General features: G+C 40.0%; 1 protein-coding gene across 2 annotated transcripts in view; it reads right to left on the bottom strand.

The window, feature by feature from the left end:
* Positions 1-7,472: 7,472 nt before the first annotated feature.
* The window catches only part of gtf2a1.S (general transcription factor IIA 1 S homeolog), a 101,492-nt gene continuing 85,150 nt past the window's right edge, over positions 7,473-23,814 (bottom strand). The window contains exons 9-17 of one of the 2 annotated variants that reach the window (XM_041574134.1): positions 23,037-23,077; positions 16,820-16,921; positions 14,934-15,135; positions 12,751-12,815; positions 12,353-12,419; positions 11,073-11,206; positions 10,587-10,898; positions 10,395-10,484; positions 7,473-9,980 (exon numbers count right to left, since the gene is read on the bottom strand). In XM_041574134.1, the coding sequence (XP_041430068.1) occupies positions 9,873-9,980; positions 10,395-10,484; positions 10,587-10,898; positions 11,073-11,206; positions 12,353-12,419; positions 12,751-12,815; positions 14,934-15,135; positions 16,820-16,921; positions 23,037-23,077 (1,121 nt within the window). In that variant the 3' untranslated portion in view covers positions 7,473-9,872. 2 annotated transcript variants of the gene reach the window in all.

Here is a 23,814-nt window from a genome sequence, read left to right as displayed (position 1 = left end):
ACTTTTTTTTCCCCCTAGATGGCTCCCACTGATTTCTTTATGAATTCAGCAGCTTTTAGATGACAAAGTTAACATTCGAATATTAGGAATTATTTGTGCTTAAAGGGGTGGTTCACCTTTAAGGTAAATTTTATTATGTTATAGAATGGCCAATTCTAAGCAACTTTTCAACCAGTTTTCATCATTTATTTTTTTTATAGTTTTATAGTTATTTGCCTTTTTCTTCTGACTCTTTGTAGCTTTCAAATGGGCGTTGCTGACTCCCTTCTAAAACACAAATGCTCTGTAAGACTACATGTATTGTTATTGCTACTTTTTACTACTCATCTTTCTGTTCAGGCCTCTCCTATTCATATTCCAGTCTCTTATTTAAATCAATGCATGGTTGCTAGGGTAATTTTGACCCTAGTTACCAGATTGGTTAAGATGCAAATTGAAGAGCTGCTGAATAAAAAGCTAAATAACTCAAAAACCACAAATAATAAAAAAAAATGAAAACCAATTGCAAATTGTCTCAGAATATCACTCTCTACATCATACTAAAAGTTATCTCAAAGGTGAACAACCCCTTCAATGCATTTTTTACATACTAGTTTTTGAAAACAAAATTCAAATTCAGAAGTTTTAGAGCAAAAAAAAAAAAATTTGTGGCAATAATTTGAATTAGTTAAAGGGCATGTAAAGTCTAAAATAGAATAAGGCTAGAAATGCTGTATTTTGTATACTAAATATAAACATGAACTTACTGCACCACAAGCCTAACCAAACAAATAATTTATGCTTTCAAAGTTGGCTACAGGGGGTCACCATCTTGTAACTTTGTTAAACATCTTTGCAAGACTAAGACTGGGCACATGCTCAGTGTGGTCTGGGCTGCTTAGGGATCGTCATAAACAAAGCTGCTTGAGTTCTGCACGGCTGGGAAGTAAGCCGGGGGCTCCCCCTGCTGTTCATAAGTATGATTGTTTCGCTGCTCAGCAGTTAGGGACCGTCTGACAATTCCTATTCACAGCAGTAAATGAAGGGAGAATTTCACTGCATACAGTCAGGTTTCTTATAAAAACAGTAACCATTTTTTAATTTATATTGGAGGTTTTTTTTTTCATCAAAGAAAGTAAAAATGGGATGTTATTTTTTTGCCTTTACATGCCCTTTAAAGCCAAAGTAATCTACAAGCTCAGTATACTGTAAGTGAAAAGGTACCAACCAAACTATTGGAGGCCCATTTATCAAAGGTCGAATTTCTAATTCATGTGAGTGCATGTGAGTTTTTTTAATTCAAATATACTCGAAAATTCAGTTGGGAGAGTATCTTAGGAAAAAATTGAATGTCTAAAACTCGAACTAATATTACAGACCCAAAAACTCAAATTGAATTCGAATTTGACTAAACTAAATGAATCAAGTTTTTTCTCCGAAAGAAGATTTCACAATTAGCATACAATGGGCTCACTACTGTAAGGGCAGTTGGCTTTTAGATTTCAAGAGATGGTAATCAATAGTTCTTTAGTTGAGTGTTCTAAATATAGGATGAATGCCAATCTAGTCAAAAGCGGTATATATACTGTATGTAGCGCTACAGTAAACTGACTTGTGCTAGGACAGTTTAGCTACTTTCCTTGGTGGGCTGAGACCACCGATGAGCTCTCTTTCTCAGGGGTAAGCCCTCGCAGCGGGGTGGAGGCAAGGGTGTAGTGTAACTGTAACCTGATGAGATAGCACAATGATGGGCGCCAGTAGTTCTTTAACAGTTGAACAAAGAACGGTATTTATTGAACAATAGCACATAGATCATTTAGCACATTGATCCACAATGGAGTATAGAATAACACAGCAGCATAAAGGAAGCATATACTCACAGCACGTATAGGCTGAATCCCCACAGGCTAGGGAATATACAGCAGAGAGTAAGTTGACAGCATGCGATGGGTATTGCCCAGTTTTCAGGATATCTTCCAGTGGCAGACTAGGGGAACTCCTGGCATCCCTATATCAACACTTGGTTCCTTACTCTGGGTCAGTAATACCCTGGGATCTTAATCCCTCTAATCTCCTCAGCGGAGCCTTGAGCTGCTCAACTAGATAACCTCTCTATCACTCCTAGAGCGATCTATAAAACGAGTATAGCTGTCTAATTACTAGGGCCAAGGCGCCTAGGGTCAGCATCACCCATTCCCTTCCAGCCTGCTTGGTTGGGCTAAAGTAATGGACCCAGAGCACATGGTTCCTAAACCTTTTATACTCTGGCACAGTGCCATCTGGTGTACACTGTGTGAACTGCAGGGGTTACATAAGCACAAGGTCCCCAGGAATTTCAAAATAACCTACACATAAGATACAATGCCACTGAACATTAGGCACTGGTATAACATTTACACGGGGAGGCACATTTATCAAGGGTCGAATTCACGTGAGTTGTTTTTAACTCCTATGAATTCGACCTGGCAAAATGTATTAATAAAATCGAATTGTTAAACCTCGGATAAATTTAAACAACCCGAAAACTCGAATCAAATTCGATTTGAATTAGATCAAACTTGAATTGAGTTTTTCCCCCCCCAAAAAAACGTGAATATCAGGAAGGCTGCAAACATCTCTAAACTGATCCCTGGAGCGCTCCCATTGATTTAATATAGTCGAATAGTCAAATTCAAATTCTTAAAGGGCCAGAGTATGGTAAATCTCGAAAATCTATTTTTTTTTTTAAAGTTGGAATCGAGTTTGGATAATTCCCTAGTCGAACTTGACAGTTTTGAACATAAAAAAAATTCTAATTCTCAATTCGACCTTTAATAAATCTGCCCCTTGATGCGGCAAGATTCCACAAGGGATAGACTTTTGAAAAGGTGTGAGGATCCGCCACCCCCCCCCCCCTCTGGAATATACTACAGGTGTGGGATCTGTAATCTAGAATGCTCAGGACCTGGGACTTTCCGGAATAACAGACCTTTCCGTAATTTGGATTGTCATACTTTAAATCTGCTAGAAAATCATGCAAACATTCAATAAACCCAATAGGCTGGTTCTACTTCCAATAATGATTCATTGTATCTCAGTTTGGGTCAAGTACAAGCTACTGTTTTATTATTTCAAAGAAAACTAAATTAATCATTTTTAAAAATTTGGATCATTTGGATTAAATGGAGTATATGGGAGTAATTTTAGGTAATTTTAAGTTTTCTGTATCCCAGGTTTCCAGATACAGTAACACATCCCATACCTGTACTACTATTTTGGGGGTATAGTGTAGTAAAGTGTCCCTCCATTTTTGGACTACTGCCCATCTTATGTTAATACAGTATTATTATTAACATGTATTTATATAGCGCCAAGTCAGCTGCTATGCAACGGCCGAGGCCGCGCGCCCCGGCTGCCCGTGCCCCGTCCCCCGACGGGGGACGGCGCGGGGGAGAGGCGCACGCCGCAGCTGGGGCGATCCACAGGAAGGGCCCGGCCCGCGTCCGGAGTCGCAGCCCCGGGCGGCTCCCGGCGCCCCCCCTCAAGGGGAGGCCGGAGAGAGGGGGGCGGGAGGAGGGAGGCCGCCAAGGCGCCTCGTCCACGTGCCCAGCCCCGATTCGCGCCCCAGCCCGACATACCCAGCCCTTAGAGCCAATCCTTATCCCGAAGTTACGGATCTGACTTGCCGACTTCCCTTACCTACATTGTTCTAACATGCCAGAGGCTGTTCATCTTGGAGATCTGCTGCGGATTTAGTATTTATATATCATGCTTTTCTTTGATTTTCGCGCTCAGCATGCGTTTGAAATATGCAGAAAAAAACGCCCATTTGTAACATTTGTAAGAGCCCTTATTTAGGAAGGCTTATTAAGGGCCCCTACACACAGGCTTTTTGAGCTGCGCTCCGATGCGTTCCAGTTTCATGCGTTCAGCCGCAGGGGAGCGCAGGAGTAAACACACGCCATTACTGTCAAGGGGGCTGTACTCACACAGACGCATGTTAGCACCAAACGCAGGTAAAATGCAACATGCTGCATCTCAACCTGCGTTCGGCACTTACATGCGTCTGAGTACAGCCCCCTTGACAGTAATGGCGTGCGTTTACACCTGCGCTCCCCTGCAGCTGAACGCATGAAACTGGAACGCAGGGGAGCGCAGCTCAAAACGCCTGTGTGTAAGGGCCCTAAGGAAGGCTTGCTCACTAACACTTGTGTGAAGCTGAATTATTTCCCCAGGTTGATTTCTATAAGGCTACAGCTCCCATGAAACTCAAGTGCTATGATACCCAAAGCATTTGGATTGCTTTTGAATACTTTCAGTGTGTACCTCAGCAATCTACAGCAAGACAACACACAAACATACATACAATACATATCGATACGTGAATAGGCTGGACCACTATACACAGCAATGTCCCACAGTCTGGGAACCTCTGCTCAATTTCAGCCTGTATTTTATTTGAATTGAAACACTGTATGGCTCATTTATGATGACTGGGCACATGTGCACCAGTGGTTACCCAAACCAAGTAAATTGCAATTACCTTTGATCAGTCTGCTGTAGGTAGAGTACTAAAGGCAACTGATTATTGGATGCAATTGCTGATTGCACATGGGGCAAAATTCTACTTTGAGGGGCCTATTTATTAAACCTCAAAATTCTCAAGATTATTATGCTCTGAAGCTGCTAAAAAATCAAATCTGAAAATACTCCAGCTAAAGCCTGACGAAATGATGTAGAAGTCAAGGGCTGATGGTCCCTTTAACAATTGGAACGTTTTTAACCTTCAAGATTTTTGACAGTTTTGGGCTGTTTGTGCTAGTTTTGTTCGATAATCAGATAAATTAAAATTTTCAGGGGACAATTCGATAGTCGAGTTTTTGAAGCGGCAATTTGAAAAAGTTGCACTATTGGAATTGATGCTCGATTTTGTCACACTGATTTTTTCGAGACGTTTTGTTGGTAAATTAAGGGGATTCAGGTTTGGGAGCTTGGTCGATTTTTTTAAATAAAGTCCAACCAAACTAGAATCCACTATTTGACTTTATTTATCTATTAAGAAAGCTCAATTTAATCAGTTTTGGCAAAAACCTTGATAAAATCAAGCGAAGCTCCAAATTGTAGGATTTTTTTTAAGTTTTTCCCGAAAAGCCAGAATTTTTAGGATTTTTGCCTAAAAAGTCCAAAAAGTTCCGATTTTTGGGCTAATTACAAAATAGGATAGGGACCTCTGCCATCATTATATACAACCTCAGCAGGTCTGAGATGATGGGTTTGTGGATTCAGGCTTTTTGCTGCATCAGGCTTGAATACATTTTGAAAAATTTGAGTTTTATAAAAACTCTCCCCAAAAAAACCCCAAAGAGTTGCGTTTTATATAGTATATTTGAAAGTTGCTCTGGATTACTCTTCCTTATGCTAAGAAGTTTTTGGCAGAAGGACCTCTTGAATAATAGAGTATTTGTGTTTAGCAGATAATAAAAGATGCACAACGGCTATTGAATGAATGGCTACCGTTTAAATCCAATTGAAATGCTCTTCCTTTGAGAACGTTTTATACCAACAAGACTTTGGGGTTATGTGGTTAACTACTTTCTGAAAAACTCTGTACAAACCCTTTCATTTTATTTTAGTGGTCTATATTTTCTCCCATCTGAAGAGTTTTCTAAATCAAGCAAGACTTTGTCAATAAGTGGAGCTGGGAAAAGAAAAAGACTAGTGACTCAAACTAGTTTCTCAGCATAGCACTTGTGCCTCAATTGCACCGTGAAAAAATCCCAAGGAGGAAAGAGGTTGTATGGGAGAGTTATTGTGTAGATCCCATAGAGAGAGAGAGATTTGGGGGCAAATTTACTAAAGGGTGATTTACCAACAGGTGCTGGCGTAAATTCGCTAGCGAAGTGGACCTACTCTAGCACTACTTTGCACCCTTACGCCAGGCGAAGTTACACTATGGCAAAGGGATGTAACTACGCTAATGCACTAACTTGCACGTTTTCGCGGACGTTACCCTCTTGCGCCAGACTTTACTTCGCTACCTCAGTCCAGGCAAAGTGCAATAGAGTAGATAGGACTTGATTAAAAAAAAAAGTTGAACGTTTTTCTAAAGGCCCAAAAAACGCTGTTGTCTTACGCTACAGTTTCCCTGCACCGTCGCATTCTTTGAACCATTGCGCACGGACTAACTTGGCGCCCATTTTTTCCTGTATGCGCTCTTCCTGATACCAATGCGCATGCGTCAATAGCGGCTCGATTGTTTTGCCGACTCTAAACACAGTCATCTGCGCATGTGCTAGATTTTTTGTGAACTGCGCATGTGCGTATCGCCAAAATACAGCGTGCATTCCTAAGGGAGGGGGGAGAGATGCTGACCGTGCTGGAAACCAGCCGGAAGGGAAAAACAACAGTGCTGCTTAACGGTTTACTTGTCGAGGACTGCAGTGGTCGGTATGCAAATCATGCTAAAAGGCTTTTCTCAGATAAAATTTGTGTTGGGGGGGGTTGACATGTCCTTTAAGGGTGATATATCGTAAATTTTTTTGGGGGCACCCTCCTTCCCCCCTACATTTCCTAACATATGGCACCTAAACTATACACTGGGCACATGTGTAGGGCAAAATAACAACTCTATTTTATTTGATGAAGCTTTCCCAGGCTTGTGTAGTGTAATGTATTTGCTGCTACATATACGTCCATTGTACTTTAACTTGGCGCCGTATGCAAATTAGGCATCGCTAGCGTAACTTCGAACTGCTGATCGTAACATTGCTAGCGCACCTTCGCAAACAATCGGTAACTTGAGCGCAATTATGGATCTTCGGGGATTTGCGCAGCCCCGGCGAATCTACGACTGGGGAAGACAACACTGGTGCAACTTCGGAGGTAAGTAAATTTGCCCCATAGAGATAAATATATAGTGAATAAAGTACCCCCTTTTGTAAAATATAAGGATATTATAAGTTACCGAGGAGTTTCATGACCATATAAAAACATGAGGCCGAAGGCAGAGTGTTTTTATACAGGTCATGGAACTCCGAGGTAACTTCTAATATCCTCATATTTTGCAACTGGGGGTACTTTATTTATTATAATATACAAATTATAATACACAAATTTTAATGAGTCATGTGACAGAAATGACATCAGAACTCACCATTTATAACTGATGACATCAGAACTCATCGTTTATAAGGATATAATTTACAGGATATTCATGGCTTTTGTGTATTATAGAGAGATAAGAGAGTTATAGAGATAGATATATGTATCCCACCTCGTACCCTCACCCCGCTAAGAATATATAAATATATATCACAGCTTTCTGCAGCAGATTATATTAAACTCTAGCATCCAGTGTACACAGTACTAAAACTTACACTAATGTTGATGTCAACAAGTCCAAAGCTTTTGATTTGATAATTTAATCATGTTTTGCCAGATGAGTCAGTGTAAAATAAGGACACAAGCAGATCACTACAGAAAACTCCCTAAAGGGAAAGACATTCAAAAAGCGCTCATTTTTAAAATAACTTTAATTAAAGTTTTTTTGCAAAGGTAAAATATTAAAACTTAAAATAGATCAACAGTTTTCTAATCGAATCCTAAGCATGGCATTTAAAAACATTCGTTAAGACAAAAAACAAAAAACTTTATCTGCAAATTTTACAGAATTTTACAAACATAATAAATAGATTTGTCCGCCCCTTCCATACAACTGTATGTACAACAGCAGTTAACAGTAGCGCAAGAGTTCCCACAGACCAATAGAAAACCCAAATCTAGGAACACCCCGATTCACACAGGAGCAGCACTTCTTAGTCGCACACTTAAACGGGTAACTATCGCGAAAATGAAAATTTAATAGAAGATCCAGCATACTGAAATACGAAACTTTGTAAATACAATCACTTAGAAAAAAAAAAAATCGCCATAGTTTGATATAATCAAGTTTATCTTCACTATCAGTATCTGTTTCTCTTCATTCTGTCTTCATGCAGCAGTTGGGTGGCAGATGAATGATCCAATATATCTTATAGGGGGGGGGGGGCTCCCTTTCCTAGCAGATGAATTAAGGCTCACTCAAATAACTGATTCTAGTTCAAACAAAATAACTGCCTTTTGCACAAATTTGCATGTAGAGAGACAGGATTTCTGGTGATATTAATAGAGTGGGTTCTAATACTTCTAGGCAAAAGGAGCCCCCCTATAAGATATATTGGATGAAATGGTCAATGAATATCTGACACCCAACTGCTGCATGAAGACAGAATGAAGAGAAATGGATGCGGAGAGAGGGATAGTGAAATTTAACCCGATTATTTCAAAAACTGTAATGAATTTTTAATTTATTGTATTTAGAAAGTTTCTTATTTCAGTATGCTAAAAATGTTCATGATAATTCTTCTTTAAAGCTGCTCCATTCTGTCTCCCAAGACACAGGTACATATTAACATGGAAAGTCTTTGGGCGTCATTACGGCAAAGTCTGAGCTGCAAGATAGACCAGTAGAAAATTGCTCACTGTGCAAGGGATTCTGGGAGCACAGATCCTACAGCATTAACAAGGTATCCAGTCTCAGTTTAAGGCACATTAACAGATGCACCTTTGGTCCCATTTTGCAGGCCAGTTTTGTTCTACAAACAATTGAACCACCTCCTAATCAAGCAATTTAAACGAGCAACCGCCATGATGCCAGAACCAGACATTACCCTCAGAATGAAGGCGCATTTCCACTGCAGGATCGATATAGTAAACCTTGAACAGATTGATGGTTATTTAGAGCTAGTTTCAAATGCAAAGGTTGCATGAATTTAGGCACCAATCACAAGGCAGTTTTTGAGCAATGCTTTACTTCATTTAAACCATTCTAAGACTCATTTCTGGTAATTTTATTTAATGGGGATATCAATTTTGTAAGATTGCAATGCAATACAGAATTGGGCAGTCCCTTCTGTATCAAATAAAATGGCCTTTACAGCAAAGTGTCCTGCCAAGTGCCAGCAGTGCATCAACCACATAGAACAAGAGCAAATTTATATAACGTCTTGATCCATTTCATCTTAAACAGAAAAGGATGCAAATTTTAACAGGTGAATGAAGCAAGACTCATGGCAAATTAGGCTGGAAATCAAGTTAGTCGAGGATTCACTGAAGCACAGGCAGCAACCAACTGAAGTAGTTGAACTAAACCGGCACTGCACATTATGTGCTTAGCCAATATGGGACTGATCTTCCATCCTCCAATAAATCATTACAGTAATGTGAGAACACTGCCTGTTATGGAATACCTGCCCACTCAATGCATTGAGTCCAGTGAACTGAAGGTCTTAAGACAAATTTGAAAGCCCTAATGCTGAACAGTAAAAAACAATACAACAAAATGGAGGACTTTGGGATCGTCAGTGAAGACTGAAGCTCAATACACTGTCACTGAAAGGGAAGTGGTTCTAAGAATGGCCAAAATTAACCAGGAGACATGTAAATGTGTCCAGAATAAGCTCAACAGCACTATTAAAATATAGCAACTGTGTATTCAGAGCAGAAGTTAATATAGATGTAGCAGTATGGCTGCTCAATGCCTGCTGGATTTGCGTAGCAAAGGAGTTTGAAGTCTGCAGAGGTTTAAGTGAGCAAGTTACACAAAGTCGTTGCTGCAATTGGAGGCGTTGTCCACTATAGCCAGTGCCAAGTTACTATTGCCCCTTTAAAGCCATCTTAGGTGATTTAACAAATCCTTTAAAGTTGGTAAATTCCGACTGATGAGCCATTGGGCAATTGGACACCTTTGCTTCAGACAGGCCCTGGGATGGATAAAAGGAGGCAATCTGCATAATTTAGGTATATCCCCTTGCATTCATCAAAAACAAAAAAACCCTAAAGCTCTTCCATTTGATTTATCAAAAGCTGGTGTATCTTCACCATTCTGCATCCCCAATGGCTTTGGAGAAGACAAAATCTCGCCCGTTCAGGTTCATGATGCCATCTTTGAGATGAAATTTCCATTTGTTTTTGCTTCTGTGGATCTGAAAAGTAGAAATGGAAGGAGAGAAAAAAATACCCGATTAAGAATGACTTGTTGTTGTTATGGATTATAAAGTGATATGGTTGGATAGTCTGTATTTTCCCACGTCAAGTCAAGGAACAGGAAGCTAGAAATACCATGCTACACAAAACTTTGTTCAAAATCTGTCCTACTTTTAAACTTTAGATCTCATTTAAAAGAAAACTGCACAATGTTTCTCAGTATCAATATGTGCCATGCTTGCATCACCGATAGAATTAAAGCCCTACAGGAATGCCAGGAATGGAAACCTAAGCTAAAGTCAGACTTTTAGTATACTGCACATTGAAAGCTATTATGATTTTTACATACAGCCCTATACCTACAACAGCGTGCAACATATGTGTACTGTAATGGCCTGCCCTCTCCAGTTTACCTTGTCATACTGGCAAACTACAACATTCTCTGTGTCAAAGAGCTCCTGCCCTTCCTCATCGCTTACATCATCTTCACTGTTGAGTGGTTCCTAGAAAAAAAATAAAAAGCTGCTGGAAACACCACTTCTCAAATGCATTGGAGTATTAGTTATGGCACTACATCACACAGAAAGCAAACCATTTCAAATTACCTCTTCCACTTGACCATCTTCTCCATCTTTCTCCTTGTCCTCTTCCTCCTCATCATCATAGTCTTCATCCTCATCTTCATCCTCCTCAGAGGATGTGTCCCCAGCACCATCAACTTGCAGGACGAGTGGAGCCTGCTGCTGCCCTTGTTGCTGCTGCTGACTTGTCACAGTAAGCTGTCCCTGTATTGGTGCTTGAGGAGCAGACATGGTATTGGGTATAACTTGAGTCTTGTTACCTGTAAACAAGATCTGTTGCGGCTGTATGATGACACCAGTCTGTTGAGAGAGACCTCCCGGCATTGGAGCTAACACCTAATTAGAAATATATAGTTTAGATCCCATTCAGAAACTGAAGAGACCACTAATCAAAAACTACATTTCACCATTGCACATGTAGAGAGACATATGGCCAAACTGTGGAAAAGAATTATACATTTCAGACAAATATCAAAATGTGTGAACAAAAAGGAACAGATTGATATTTACCTGTTGAATAACAGGGGCTTGCACACCACCTTGCTGCATCTGAGGAATTACTTGCTGCTGCAGCACCATCGACTGCTGAGGCTGGATAAGGTACTGAGCACCATTTGCTGCCCTGACCACCTGTAATAGTTGTCCTGTCCAAAAAAAAATTAAACATACACATTAAAAGCCAATATAAAAATATACATGTATATGTTTAATTACATAGCACTATGTACTGTATGTATGTATCAGTGCACAGCAGAAAAATTAACAGGCATCAACACAATACAAAATACAGTTACATTTAAGTTAGACTTGACAAACCTAAGGAAACAGAGCTTACAATATACATGGGTGGGTAACTTACAAACATATAGAAGGATTTGAAATGCAGCGATTGTCACTGCATTAACAGTGCCTATACAGAGTCAGATGTTACCCAAGTAGACCAAGAGGTAGTTCAGTTTATTTTTTGAAGTGCTCTCTGAAGGAATTTAGCAGTGGCATTCCAAATGCAAGGAGAGGTGAGAGAAAGTTTTAAGGCAGGAATAGAGGAGTCAGCCAAGAACATATGTTGACAAGCCATATAGTAAATAGAGGCACGACAGGCTTTAAAAGTTATGAGAATGGGTATAAATGTGATTCGCTAAACGAGAAGCCAAGATAAGGATGTCAGCAGTGGATGGGCCTTTTCTCTCGCAGATGAGATGAGGATTCTTGCAGCATTTGGTACAGACTGTCAAATGGAGAGGTGGGAAATAGGCTAGTTCATAGCAGGTTACAGTAGTACTAGGTGTTATAGGATGAAAATATACACAGGTCTTAGCTGTTGCCAAAGAAAGAGATGGAGTCAAAGACCACCCCTCATGTCAAGCACAGAGTCAACAGGGTAAATGAGCATGTCACTGGTAGAAATAGTAGAAAATAGGACCAGGTTTAGTTGGGGAGATGATCAGTTTGGTTTTTGTTAAGTTTGATGTGAGATGGTGTTGATTCATCCAGGAGGAGATAGCAAGGAGGCAGAGCTTCTTAATTTTGGATGTTAAAGTCACTAATATGGATATCACCATACAGATGATATTTAAAGTCACCCCTGCATTAGGTTGAACTGGTGATACACAATATATTGTTACACATATATAATTCTCTGCGCACCAAAGGATTAGAAAAATACATAGGCAATTTTTCAGACCATCAGCCATGGATTTTATCAAGCATGTAAGATTCTCCTGGTGCAAAGAATGATTATGCCAATGAATGCACATAGTAAAAAGAAGTGTATGTGGCAATGAACTCACCAGAGTTTGTGATCAGCTGTTGAACTGGTGTAACACCTGCAGGCAGTGCCAGGGTAGTAGCAGCACTCTGTAATGTACAAGTATAAAGATAATAATTAACATTGCTTAATTTGTTCTAAATAATCAGTCCAACAACTAAAACTCTATACCAGTCCTATGGTCATGCAGTGTAGGATGAACTTTACTATCCACTGTACACAAGACTGGGTGGAGCTTTGTTATGGTCAACAAAAGCAAAAAAGTGCTTTCTATTAAAAAAAAAAAAGCAAAAAAACAACACATTTTATAAAAAACAGTTACTACTTTAGAAAATAAGAAAAATTTCAATTAGATTTTTTTGGTTCTACAATTATTGACATGAATGCACATGGCAATGAGTAGGAACTGCCATATCTTACCATTCCCTGAGGGGTCATGTGATGAATCATCTTGGACTCTTGTACAAGTACTTGCTGCTGTTGAGCTGCAGAAAAGAATACATTTAGAAGGAATGTTACCGACAAGCAAGAAACTTCAATGTGTTTTTGGTTATGTTTTAAACCTTGATTTGTTTTCAACTATTATTCTAACCACTAGCCTGTGTGCAGCTCTTACTTCTTTAGTAAAACTTAATAGAAATCAGATTTTTCCTGTGGAACTACAATATGACATTTGACAGAAATAATTTTCCATATAAACCTAATCTTCATTCTTTCTTTCGAGCTTTGGAAAGCTGACAAAATGGATTGCTGCTTGTTAATGACATATTTCCAGTTAAAAGCCTTCCCTCAATGTTACACATTTGTGAAGAGACCTTCAACCAACTGGGCCCAGACACAACCAATGGTGCAAACTGGATCTTGTTGGTTTTCTTTAAACTTGCACACTGGCCGACACTTTTTCAGGCAGTATCATTCTCTTTCCTGTCTCATGCTGGCTTAAATAGAAGGACCTTCCATTTCCCCAAATAATCAGATCTGCACGGTAACACACTTAAGGCATTTATTTGAGCAAGTTCACCCTAATAATCATATTACAAATGTATAATAATGAATTCATATCATACAACATAGCAGTGCCTCACCCCTGTCTCCATACCTCATGTAAGCCACTCCCTCCTGACACGTTTCACACCATTGGGTGCTTCATCAGAGGTGTGGCTATTACAGGTCACTACCCTTATATACCTAAACAAATCTTTTATGCACATTCCAGGGTTACCAATTCAATATCAATTCCACAGGGTAACAGCCTATTTCACTCCCTGAAACCTGGATAAATCAATTACTTAATGCCCATTAGCAAAAACTATAATCTTCCTTCCACCTTCCATTTTCCCCACTATTTGCAGCTGAAAAGGGGGAGAAACCCGCTTCTTCAACTTCAATCTTTTCAAAGGCTTTTGTCAAATTATGTAGGATCTCCATGTTTCAAAAAGTTTACTTTCAGGTCTCTAGGCAACGCAGTTAAAGGAACAGTAACACCAAAAAAGTGTGTTTTAAAGGACTGACGATATACTATTGCCATGGACTGGTAAAACGGGTGTGTTTGCTTCAGAAATACAACTATAGTTATATAAACAAGCTGCTGTGTAGTCATGGGGTCAGCCCTTCAAACACAGAAAAAGGTAGCAAACAGAAGCTCTGAAGAATCACATCGCATTGTATACTACAGAGCTTATCTGTTGTGTACCCTGTGCGTTTTCAGCTGAATAGCAGAATTATTTTAGAGTTTCTTAAAGGGATACTGTCATGGGAAAAAAAAATTTTTTCAAAATGAATCAGTTAATAGTGCTGCTCCAGCAGAATTCTGCACTGAAATCCATTTCTCAAAAGAGCAAACAGATTTTTTTATATTTAATTTTGAAATCTGACATGGGGCTAGACATATTGTCAATTTCCCAGCTGCCCCAAGTCATGTGACTTGTGCTCTGATAAACTTCAATCACTCTTTACTGCTGTACTGCAAGTTAGAGTGATATCACCCCCCTCCTTTTCCCCCCCAGAAGCCAAACAAAAGAACAATGGGAAAGTAACCAGATAACAGCTCCCTAACACAAGATAACAGCTGCCTGGTAGATCTAAGAACAACACTCAATAGTAAAAACCCATGTCCCACTGAGACACATTCAGTTACATTGAGAAGGAAAAACAGCAGCCTGCCAGAAAGCATTTCTCTCCTGAAGTGCAGGCACAAGTCACATGACCAGGGGCAGCTGGGAAATTGACAAAATGTCTAGCCCCATGTCAGATTTCAAAATTGAATATAAAAAAATCTGTTTGCTCTTTTGAGAAATGGATTTCAGTGCAGAATTCTGCTGGAGCAGCACTATTAACTGATTCATTTTGAAAAAAATGTTTTTTCCCATGACAGTATCCCTTTAAGCAAACACTCCAGTTTTAACAGTATATAATAACATTACCTTTAGAAAAAGAGCTACAACTGGACTACAAAGCTCAGTAATACTATCAGCATGTATTTATAAAACATACTTCAATGTTGTATAATAAATGAAAGTATGTATTAAACATGCAGCAAAATATATAAAAAACACGATAATCAAAACAAGAGTTTAAACTCTTGATAAGGCAACTTAACTGACCCTGGTGTGTGGCGGGGATGAGAACCTGTTGTGTCTGGTGAGATGCTGCCTGCTGCTGCTGAGGGTGCTGTTGTACACGGTGATGCTGAGAATGTTGCTGCTGCTGCTGCTGTTGTTGTTGTTGAGCCTGCAGTAAAAGTTGCTGTTCCTCAGTGTGAAAACCATCCACTGCTTTAGATTGCATCAGCTTGCTTTCCCACAGCTGCAAAACAGAAGACTTGTAAGTCTGAAGCTCCCACATAAGTTCTCTTGCAGTGACACAGGAAGACTGCTTTGTGATTTTTGTGTTCTTACTAAAGTATCTAGTAGAATTAAAGGGTAACTTTCGCAGAAAATAAAATTTAATATAAGCTTATAAGAAGAAGTTTTCTAAATATAATTAAAAATTCTGTACAGTTTCTGAAATAATCAAGTTTATCTTCACTATCCCTCTCTCAGCATCTGTTTTTCTTCATTCTCTCATCAAGCAGGAGTTGGGTGTCAGATAATTTTTCTGAGCTTTAATTCATCTGCTAGGAAAGGAAGCCCCCCCCCCCATTAGATATATTGGATGTAACCGTCAATGACTGACACCCAACTGCTGCAGGACAGAATAAAGAGAAACAGATTCTGAAAGAGGGATAATGAACATAAACTTGATTATTTCAGAAAATATGCCAAAGCTTAGATTAAATTTTCATTTTCGTGATAGTTCCCCTTAAAAAAAAAAAAAGATACCGACACCAGAAATTACATTTTTTTTTTACATTATAATATTGCCTTTGAAAGCTACTTATAACTTAAAAAGTCAACTGGACATTTAGAGATTTTCTGGAAAATGTTTCAACAGTCATCCAAGTGGCTTCTTCAGTTTAACTGGAGTGGTAGGGAATTCACCGGCATCTAAATCCTTGAGGGTAGTAAAGTCACAGATATCCAATCACAATGGTTCCATTGAACTTCAGTAAGGTGTTGGCTGAAACTCACAGATGTGTGAAAGGGTGATTGAGTCACAAAGGTAACATGATTTTCATTGAGAAAAGAGCTCTGAAAACTTGTGGTTACCCGGACTGGGCATTTAACAAAAACGAAATCAAAGCCAAAAACCAGGAGAAGAAATAAAAAATAAATAAATAAATTAAAAAAAAAGGGGAGGAGCATAAGAGAGGAAGCAGCATAGTCATTTCATATGTGTCCATATGTGACCGTAACATCAGAAAAACTTTCACATTCCTGTGTATTTCAAACCTAGCAACACCCTAAAACAGAAGTTGGTGCACCCTAAATGAGGTCTATGCTGTCCAGTGTAGAGGATTGCTCTGATCTTTGGGTAGACTAAGAAACCACTCTAAAGCTGGCCATAGACACACAGATCCTATCGTACGAATCGAGGATTCGTACGATTTTTGGACCATGTGTGGAGAGTGCAGACAGCTTTCGTCCGGCGGAGATCGGTCAGGTTTGATTTTGACCCGACCAATCCCGCCGGAGCCCATTGCACATTGTAATCAGATCGTTCGGCCATACAGCCGAACAATCAGATTACCCCCGATATAGCCATGCTCATTAATGGCATATCGGGGAAAGATCCGCTCATTTGGCGATGTCGCCAAATGAGTGGATCTTTGCGTTTATGGCCACCTAAATGGCCCAAGACAGAAGAGCCAACTCCTCAGGACTAGACTCTGCAGTCTCTTTTACATTATATACAGATTGGATATCTGTGAGTTTATTAAGCTCAAGGGTTTTAATCCCGGGGAATTTCCCTACCACTTCAGTTGAACTGAAGAAGCCAATTGGATGAGCGGTGAAACTTTAAGAAATAAATATCCAGTTGACCGACTTCTACTAGATACTGTATATCATGATCTAGATATATGAGACTTCATAAGACTCGGAATACTTACTGTTTTCAGCTCCATCAAGACTTGTTCATCAACTCCCTCATCCAGAAAAATCTCCCTCACATCATTGATAACATCTTCAATCACAGATCTGTACAATTTAGGCTGTAATATAGTAAATCATTTTAGAAATAAAGGACAATAAGGTGCGCATAAAATAGCTAATTGATATGTCCCCACATATGCCATCTACCCTGTAACTTGAGCAATTACTAGTTACCCTATACGTATACTACTAGACTGTCCTCTACTTGATGATTTTCAAAGCATATAACCTAATATTTCATGAGCTTTTGTAGGAAGTTTTAGCTTGTAATTCATATAGTGTTTTTCTTTACAATCAATATGAAGTAATAAGGATTGCGGAGAATAAAAATGGCAATCCAAAGCAAGGAACCATATTATTGGTTTCTCTACCATCGTAAACCTTAGTTATCACTGGTGCTCTGGTATGTGGTACCCAAACCTAGTCAGACAGTTTTATACTTTACTCAACAGCAAATACTTTGGAAACATGTAAACAGAACCATGTCAAAGAGGCTGAAAGTCACACTGAAATAGAATCTGTACGAACATCTAGGTAAAACAAAATTGCAATGGAGCAATTCAAATCCTTCAGTGCACAACTTAACATATAGTTCATAGCTTTTCCATATAACCGTAACAGAAGATAAATCTTTAGAACTCATTCTTAAGTCTACAAACAGAAAAATTGTATGGCATAAACCAGGGCCACCAAAGCAAAGAGAATCCTGGTCCTACCAACAGATAAAGCGGCTACACATTTCCAAACCTTGTAGCCCCATGACAGCAGTTTCGTGCCTACTTTATTTCTGCAATATGCCCCATCACTTATTATATAATCCAATTAGTCCTACCTCAGAGCCAACGGCTGCAAACATAGACGCATCTCTTTTTTTTTTTTTTTTTAACCTCTCGTTCTTACCATGGGCAGTTCAGCTTGTTCATCATTCCCATGAATACCTGCCCATTTGGGAGAAAATATACTCCTGAGACATATGAAGAAAATACCAAACTGAGTTGTAGGTGCCGATTCACCAAGGGTCGAATATCGAGGGTTAATTAACCCTCGATATTCGACTGGGAATTAAAATCCTTCGACTTCGAATATCGAAGTCGAAGGATTTTAGCGCAGATAGTTCGATCGTACGATCGAAGGAATATTCCTTCTATCGAACCATTAAATCCTTTCGAACGATTCGAAGGATTTAAATCCAACGATCGAAGGAATATCCTTCGATCAAAAAAACTTAGGAAAGCCTATGGGGACCTTCCCCATAGGCTAACATTGAGTTCGGTAGCTTTTAGATGGTGAACTAGGGGGTCGAAGTTTTTTCTTAAAGAGACAGTACTTCGACTATCGAATGGTCGAACGATTTTTAGTTTGAATCCTTTGATTCGAAGTCGTAGTCGAAGGTGCCCATTCGATGGTCGAAGTAGCCCAAAAAACACTTTGAAATTCGAAGTTTTTTTACTTCGAATCCTTCACTCGAAGTTAGTGAATCGGCCCCGCAATGTAAGTCAAGACTCCAGTGCTGCAAGCAAGTCGTGAAAATCACCATCAGATCTTTTGATTCTAATTCCTAAAAGTGGGCCAAATAGAGCCAATGCCTGGTTGCTATGAGTGGAGCTAGCTGTACTTGCCCACTTACAATGATCAGTGGTGTATATGCATATCTGCATTATATTTTTAAAGTGACATTCTTCAGAGCGTCCAATATTAGAGTGTTTACAACCACACACATTAGATGTAAGTACTGACCAATGCAGGAGGTCCCACTCCTTATAGAAGAACAGAAAGAGCTCAGCACAGATCAAAACAAGCTATTCTCTAGCCAAGCAACAGTTACATTAGCCGGTGTATATGGATTTGAAATGGACTACAATAACTGTGCATGTTTCATGTGCCCTCAGGAGGTGTTTTGGATCTGCTTGTAGACTGCATGAGCTGCAATTGATTTGTGATTTTGCCTTCACCCAGCATGTTGTTAATGTGAATGGCCATTTAAACAACCAACTGTGCAGGTTAAAATACAAAATCAAAGTAAAAAATAAAGGGGACCTGTCACCTACACATAAAAAGCTGTATAATAAAATTTGCAAATTAAACATGCATCCAAGGTGTTTAAATATCTGAGGTGTCAATCAAATATTACCTGCCCCACCTCTATGCCCGAAGCAATGAGGCGGGGCAATCAATTACTTTCACTTTCCATTCAGCACTTCCTAGATGTCACTGAACTACACATCCAGGGTCGGACTGGGCCAGCAGGACACAGGGAAAAATCCCGGGGGGCCCCGCCTGCCGAGATCCGCCCCTACACTCTTGCACTGCCGCCACCAGCCTGAAGAACACATCGTGCAATATCCGTGTGCGCCGACGTATGCACACACTACACAGTGAGGAGGCCCTGAGACAGCAGCCCGGTGGGCCTCGCGCCCCGCAGTCCGACCCTGCTCCCATCTAATGCTCTATAATGGTGTTGGGCACTGTGTATGGACATTAGGTCCACCATTCTGGTGCATACACAGGATTTTGAGGTGATACACAACTTGTCATGATAACATTGTCCACAAAATGGCTGCTGCCTGTGTGCTATGATTACGCCAACTCCAAGACTGAAGAAAACTAATTTTAAAATAATAAAGGAAGTATAAGTACATTATATTTTGCTCAACGAATATGATAGAAAATAAATCATCTCATCTTGTTTGTGCACCAGAATGGGGGACCTGATGTCCATCCCCATGAACTGGCTACACAATTAAATGGTAAAGAGAATGGGGGAGCAGCGACATCTAGGAAGTGCTGAATGGAAAGTGAAAGTAACTGTCTGCCCCGCCTCTATGGCCTATCAATATTTAATTAACAGCTGAGATTTTTTAAATGAGTTTACAACAGCTATGAATGCTTTAATAAAAAATAGAAATTGGATTTCATGTTTAATTTGAAAAGGACTTTTATTACACAGATTTGTGTGTCTGGGTGACAGGTCCACTTTAATAGATTTACAGGTCTCTACCTCAATGCTGACCAACTGCACAAAAGTATAAATAAAAAAAAAAAAAAAAAAAACACTTTATGCCCCCTAATGTCCAAAAACCAGTTCTGTGGTAATTAACATGAACACTTCTGCGGCATCACTAAATAATTGCTTTCAGCCCTTTAGCATCTAAGTTTTTACACAAATATTGTGGTCCATTTATTTTTCTTTAACATTAAAGTCCCAATTTCTCACTAAATGCATGCAGTGTGGCATTAAAAAATCCTGCTTTAGGCCAAGGATCCAAAGGTGGCACAAAACGGGACGCCCATGCTATTTATGTTGGGGCTTGTTTTAAGATTGTTCCCCAGAAATAAAAATTTTGTTAATTACTTTACATTAATTTTTTACGTTTTTTTTTTCACAATCTTTAATTGAAAGTTTAACGTCCCTGTCTAGTGTTTCAGTCTGGCAGTTCAATGATTCAGGTGCAGACGCTAAACGGTTACAATTTTGTAACATTTAGTTGATATTTCTCAGCAGCATCTCTGGATTATTAGCAACTATTGTATCAATTCTAACAGCTGCCTTTAATGAAACAGAGATTCTGCTCAGCAGGGACAAAGATAAGAAATGTATCAAGTAAATGTAGCAATTTAGAACAGTTTATATGGTCGGCGACCCCCCTACAAGAGTTACTTTAGAAGGCTAAAAATGGACAATTTACACCTCCATATTAGAAAAATGGACACACACAGAAAATAGAAAGTAATTGTAAAATGGGGGTTCTACTGTTCCAATTTCCATCTCCTGATTTTAAGTTTCCCATCATTTTACATTATTGTTTTGTGATCCCACCTATGTATTATGCATAATACATTTCCCTGATTTTACACCATTTTTTCTGGTCCCCTGAAAAACGTAAAATGGGGGTTATACTGTATCTGGTTCTACTGTACTAGTTGTTTGAAGGTGAACCACCCCTTTAAAGGGGTGGTTCACTTTTTAGGTAAATTTTAGAATGTTATAGAATGGCCAATTCTAAGCAATTTTTCAATTTGTTTTCATTGTCTATTTTTTTATAGCTTTTTCTTCTGACACTTTACAGTTTTCAAATAGGTGCCATCTAAAAAAAAAAAATATTCTGCAAGGCTACAAATGTATTGTTATTGCCAATTGTCATCACTCATTTATATTCAGACCTTTCCTATTCATATTCAAGTCTCTTGTTCAAATCCGTGCATGGTTGCTAGGGTAATTTGGACCCTACTTACCAGATTGTTTAAAATGCAAATTGAAGAGCTGCTGAATAAAAAGCTAAATAACTCAAAAACCTTAAATAATAAATAACGAAAACAAATTGCAAATTGTCTCAGAATATCACTCTCTACATCACACTAAGAGTTTATCTCAAAGGTAAACCGCTCCTTCAAGGGAGATGAAAAGCAAATGTAGCAATACAGGTTGGCTCTATGGCAGCAGCACATTCTCAGCACATCAGATTATTAGATTATAAAATTGATAATCTCCTGCTTGACAGGAAGTAATGTATAATGGAATAATAGAGCAGCAGCAGGGTACAAGCCTTTTGCTAGGCCCGCCCCCACCTAGTTCCGTTACTGGGGACAGATTCACCCGTCACCAAGGGGGTAAATACAGAGGGGGACCCAGGAGGTATAGGGGCCCTATAAGGCCCTAATACATATACAACTTCAATAAATAGTGGTAAAACAGTTTAACCCATAGACATTTCGGTGGCTAGCAGATTTTTGCACCCAAAATTGTCTGAAATTGAGGAAAGTCATCAGAAAATGTGAGAATGCTTAAGAGTGACGGGAGACTGGGGTACAGACCCCAAAATCTGTTAAAGGAACAGTAACAAAAAAGATTTAAAAAAAATTTTGTTTCTTTGTAACGGAAAAAAAACCCAAGACAGTTTTAACTTTTAAACCTCAAAGCTTTTATTAAGAAACGACTTACCGATTCTCTGCATGCGCTCCTCTTCAGAAACGGCGACAGGGCGATGATCCATCGTGCAGGGCTCAATTTCTCCTCCCTGCCTTCTATAAGAGATAGCCAGGGAGGAGAAATCGAGCCCCATGCAATGGATCGTCCTGTCGCCGTTTCTGAAGAGGCGCACATGCATACAACCGGTAAGTCCTTTCTTAATAAAAGCTTTGCGATTTAAAAGTTGAAACGGTCTTGGTGGGTTTTTTTTTCGTTACAAAAAAACTAATTATTTTTTAAAAAAAAAAAAATTTATGTTACTGGTCCTTTAACTCCCGACGTCTACACACGTCAGTCCCACTGCATGCTGGGTATTGTAGTCTTCCATTAAACTTGGCAGCTGTCACATTGTTAAACAAAAACTTCATTACCCAACATGCATTGGGAGACTAGGCACATTAGGGCAAACTTTGAATGTTTTTTCAAAGTATAAATCAGCCAAAGGCACAAAGAAGTAGCCCCCAAATCCCCACCTTGACTAGTTTGTACTTTGAAAACCAGCCTGGGCTTTAAATGAATAGCTAAATTTGTCTGGAAACCCCACCAACCCTGGCGCTATGTAATGGAATACGAAGGCAGCAGACTATTGCAGGATTAAAGCAACAACAGTGATCGGTTGTTTCATGCCATCGCTTTCCATGTAAAAAGCGTCCGAGTCTCCCCTCACAGACGATTGAAATAAACACTCTCGAAGCCGTTCCACCAGCACTCCACCCCTCCCCCTGCTATATATAAAGGCTTATTATAAGCAAAGGGGGAGACGGTGACGTCAGCTGCCCAAGCCCCGGCCCCTCCCGGCAGAGTCTATATTAGACAGGGAGATGACTGTATATAAACAGGGCCGCCTAGGGGAGGAAGGACACATCGGGAAGCCATGATGGGAGGACGCGGTCGGAACAAGCGGGAGGACGTGCTCTTTGCTTTGTACATTTACTTATGGGATAGTCACCCCTTAAGTTAAAATCAAGCTTATCGCTTCGGAGTAGCAGCAGTAGTAGTAAGAAGAATCACTATCTACAGTGTTCCCTCCAGCACTCGCCACCATTACACCGAGCTGCTGCCTCCTCACAGCACATACACACACACATATATATATACACACAGCTATCAGCAGTTGTCTTATTGCTCAGAGGAAAACTACAACTCCCAGCAACCCCCCGCCCCCCAGCAAGCCCAAGTGGGTCCGCTACTTGCCCCAGGGTCCTTACCACGGGGTTTGCGTTAGCCGAGGCCGCCATTTCCAACAGAAATTAGGGGAAGGAGACCCTAAACCTAAATACCCCACACACGGGAAGCTACCGGCCCTCTACTGCCCCCACACCCTGTCTGACCCGAGTGAGACTATTTAGTGGCTGTTAAATGAAAGGGGAGAGGGTGCCCCACACAGATAAGACTCTCCTCGTGTTAAATCTATCAGTGATTTGCTCCTGGGATTAAAAGGTTAATAAAAGCCTGGGTTACAGGGTCTGGGGAACGATAAAACCGTATTACATCTTAAATAGAAAATCCCTTCCGCGGAGGGATAAAATAGTTCCCCGCTTTATTGTGGGCTACTATCAATTAGCTAATAAAATCAAGCAACAAGGCTAGTCAGAAGGGGATTAGAAAGACTTAAAAACTGTACTCCCGCAGGGGCTGTTAGAGAGGGGGCAACTAGTGGGATTTCTGGGAAAGGTGGATATGGCATTAGACGGCAGCTTCCTGGAGTACAAGCGGGCTCCGGTGTTGCTGGGATGGGGCCGCCGCCGCCAGCCGTCTGCTCTCAGTCGCCGCTCTCCTTTATATACCGAGAGATCGAGCTGCGAAGACACGGCTATCAGGTCAGGGGGGAGGGAGCTCTCGCGAGAAGAACGTATTTCTGCGAGGTGGGGCTTGTGAGATCTTGTAGCCGGCTGAGGAGCGTAGGAGGGGCTTAACGCAGAATGGTTAACTGTTTAAGTACCAAAAATAGCGAGGAAAAGGAAAGAGAATGGCCACACAGATTAC

The sequence above is a fragment of the Xenopus laevis genome, chromosome 8S, assembly GCF_017654675.1.
Source record: "Xenopus laevis strain J_2021 chromosome 8S, Xenopus_laevis_v10.1, whole genome shotgun sequence".
Lineage (NCBI taxonomy): Eukaryota > Metazoa > Chordata > Amphibia > Anura > Pipidae > Xenopus > Xenopus laevis.
The sequence above is the reverse complement of the archived record's forward strand: the minus strand, read 5'-3'. Positions and strand labels throughout refer to the sequence as shown.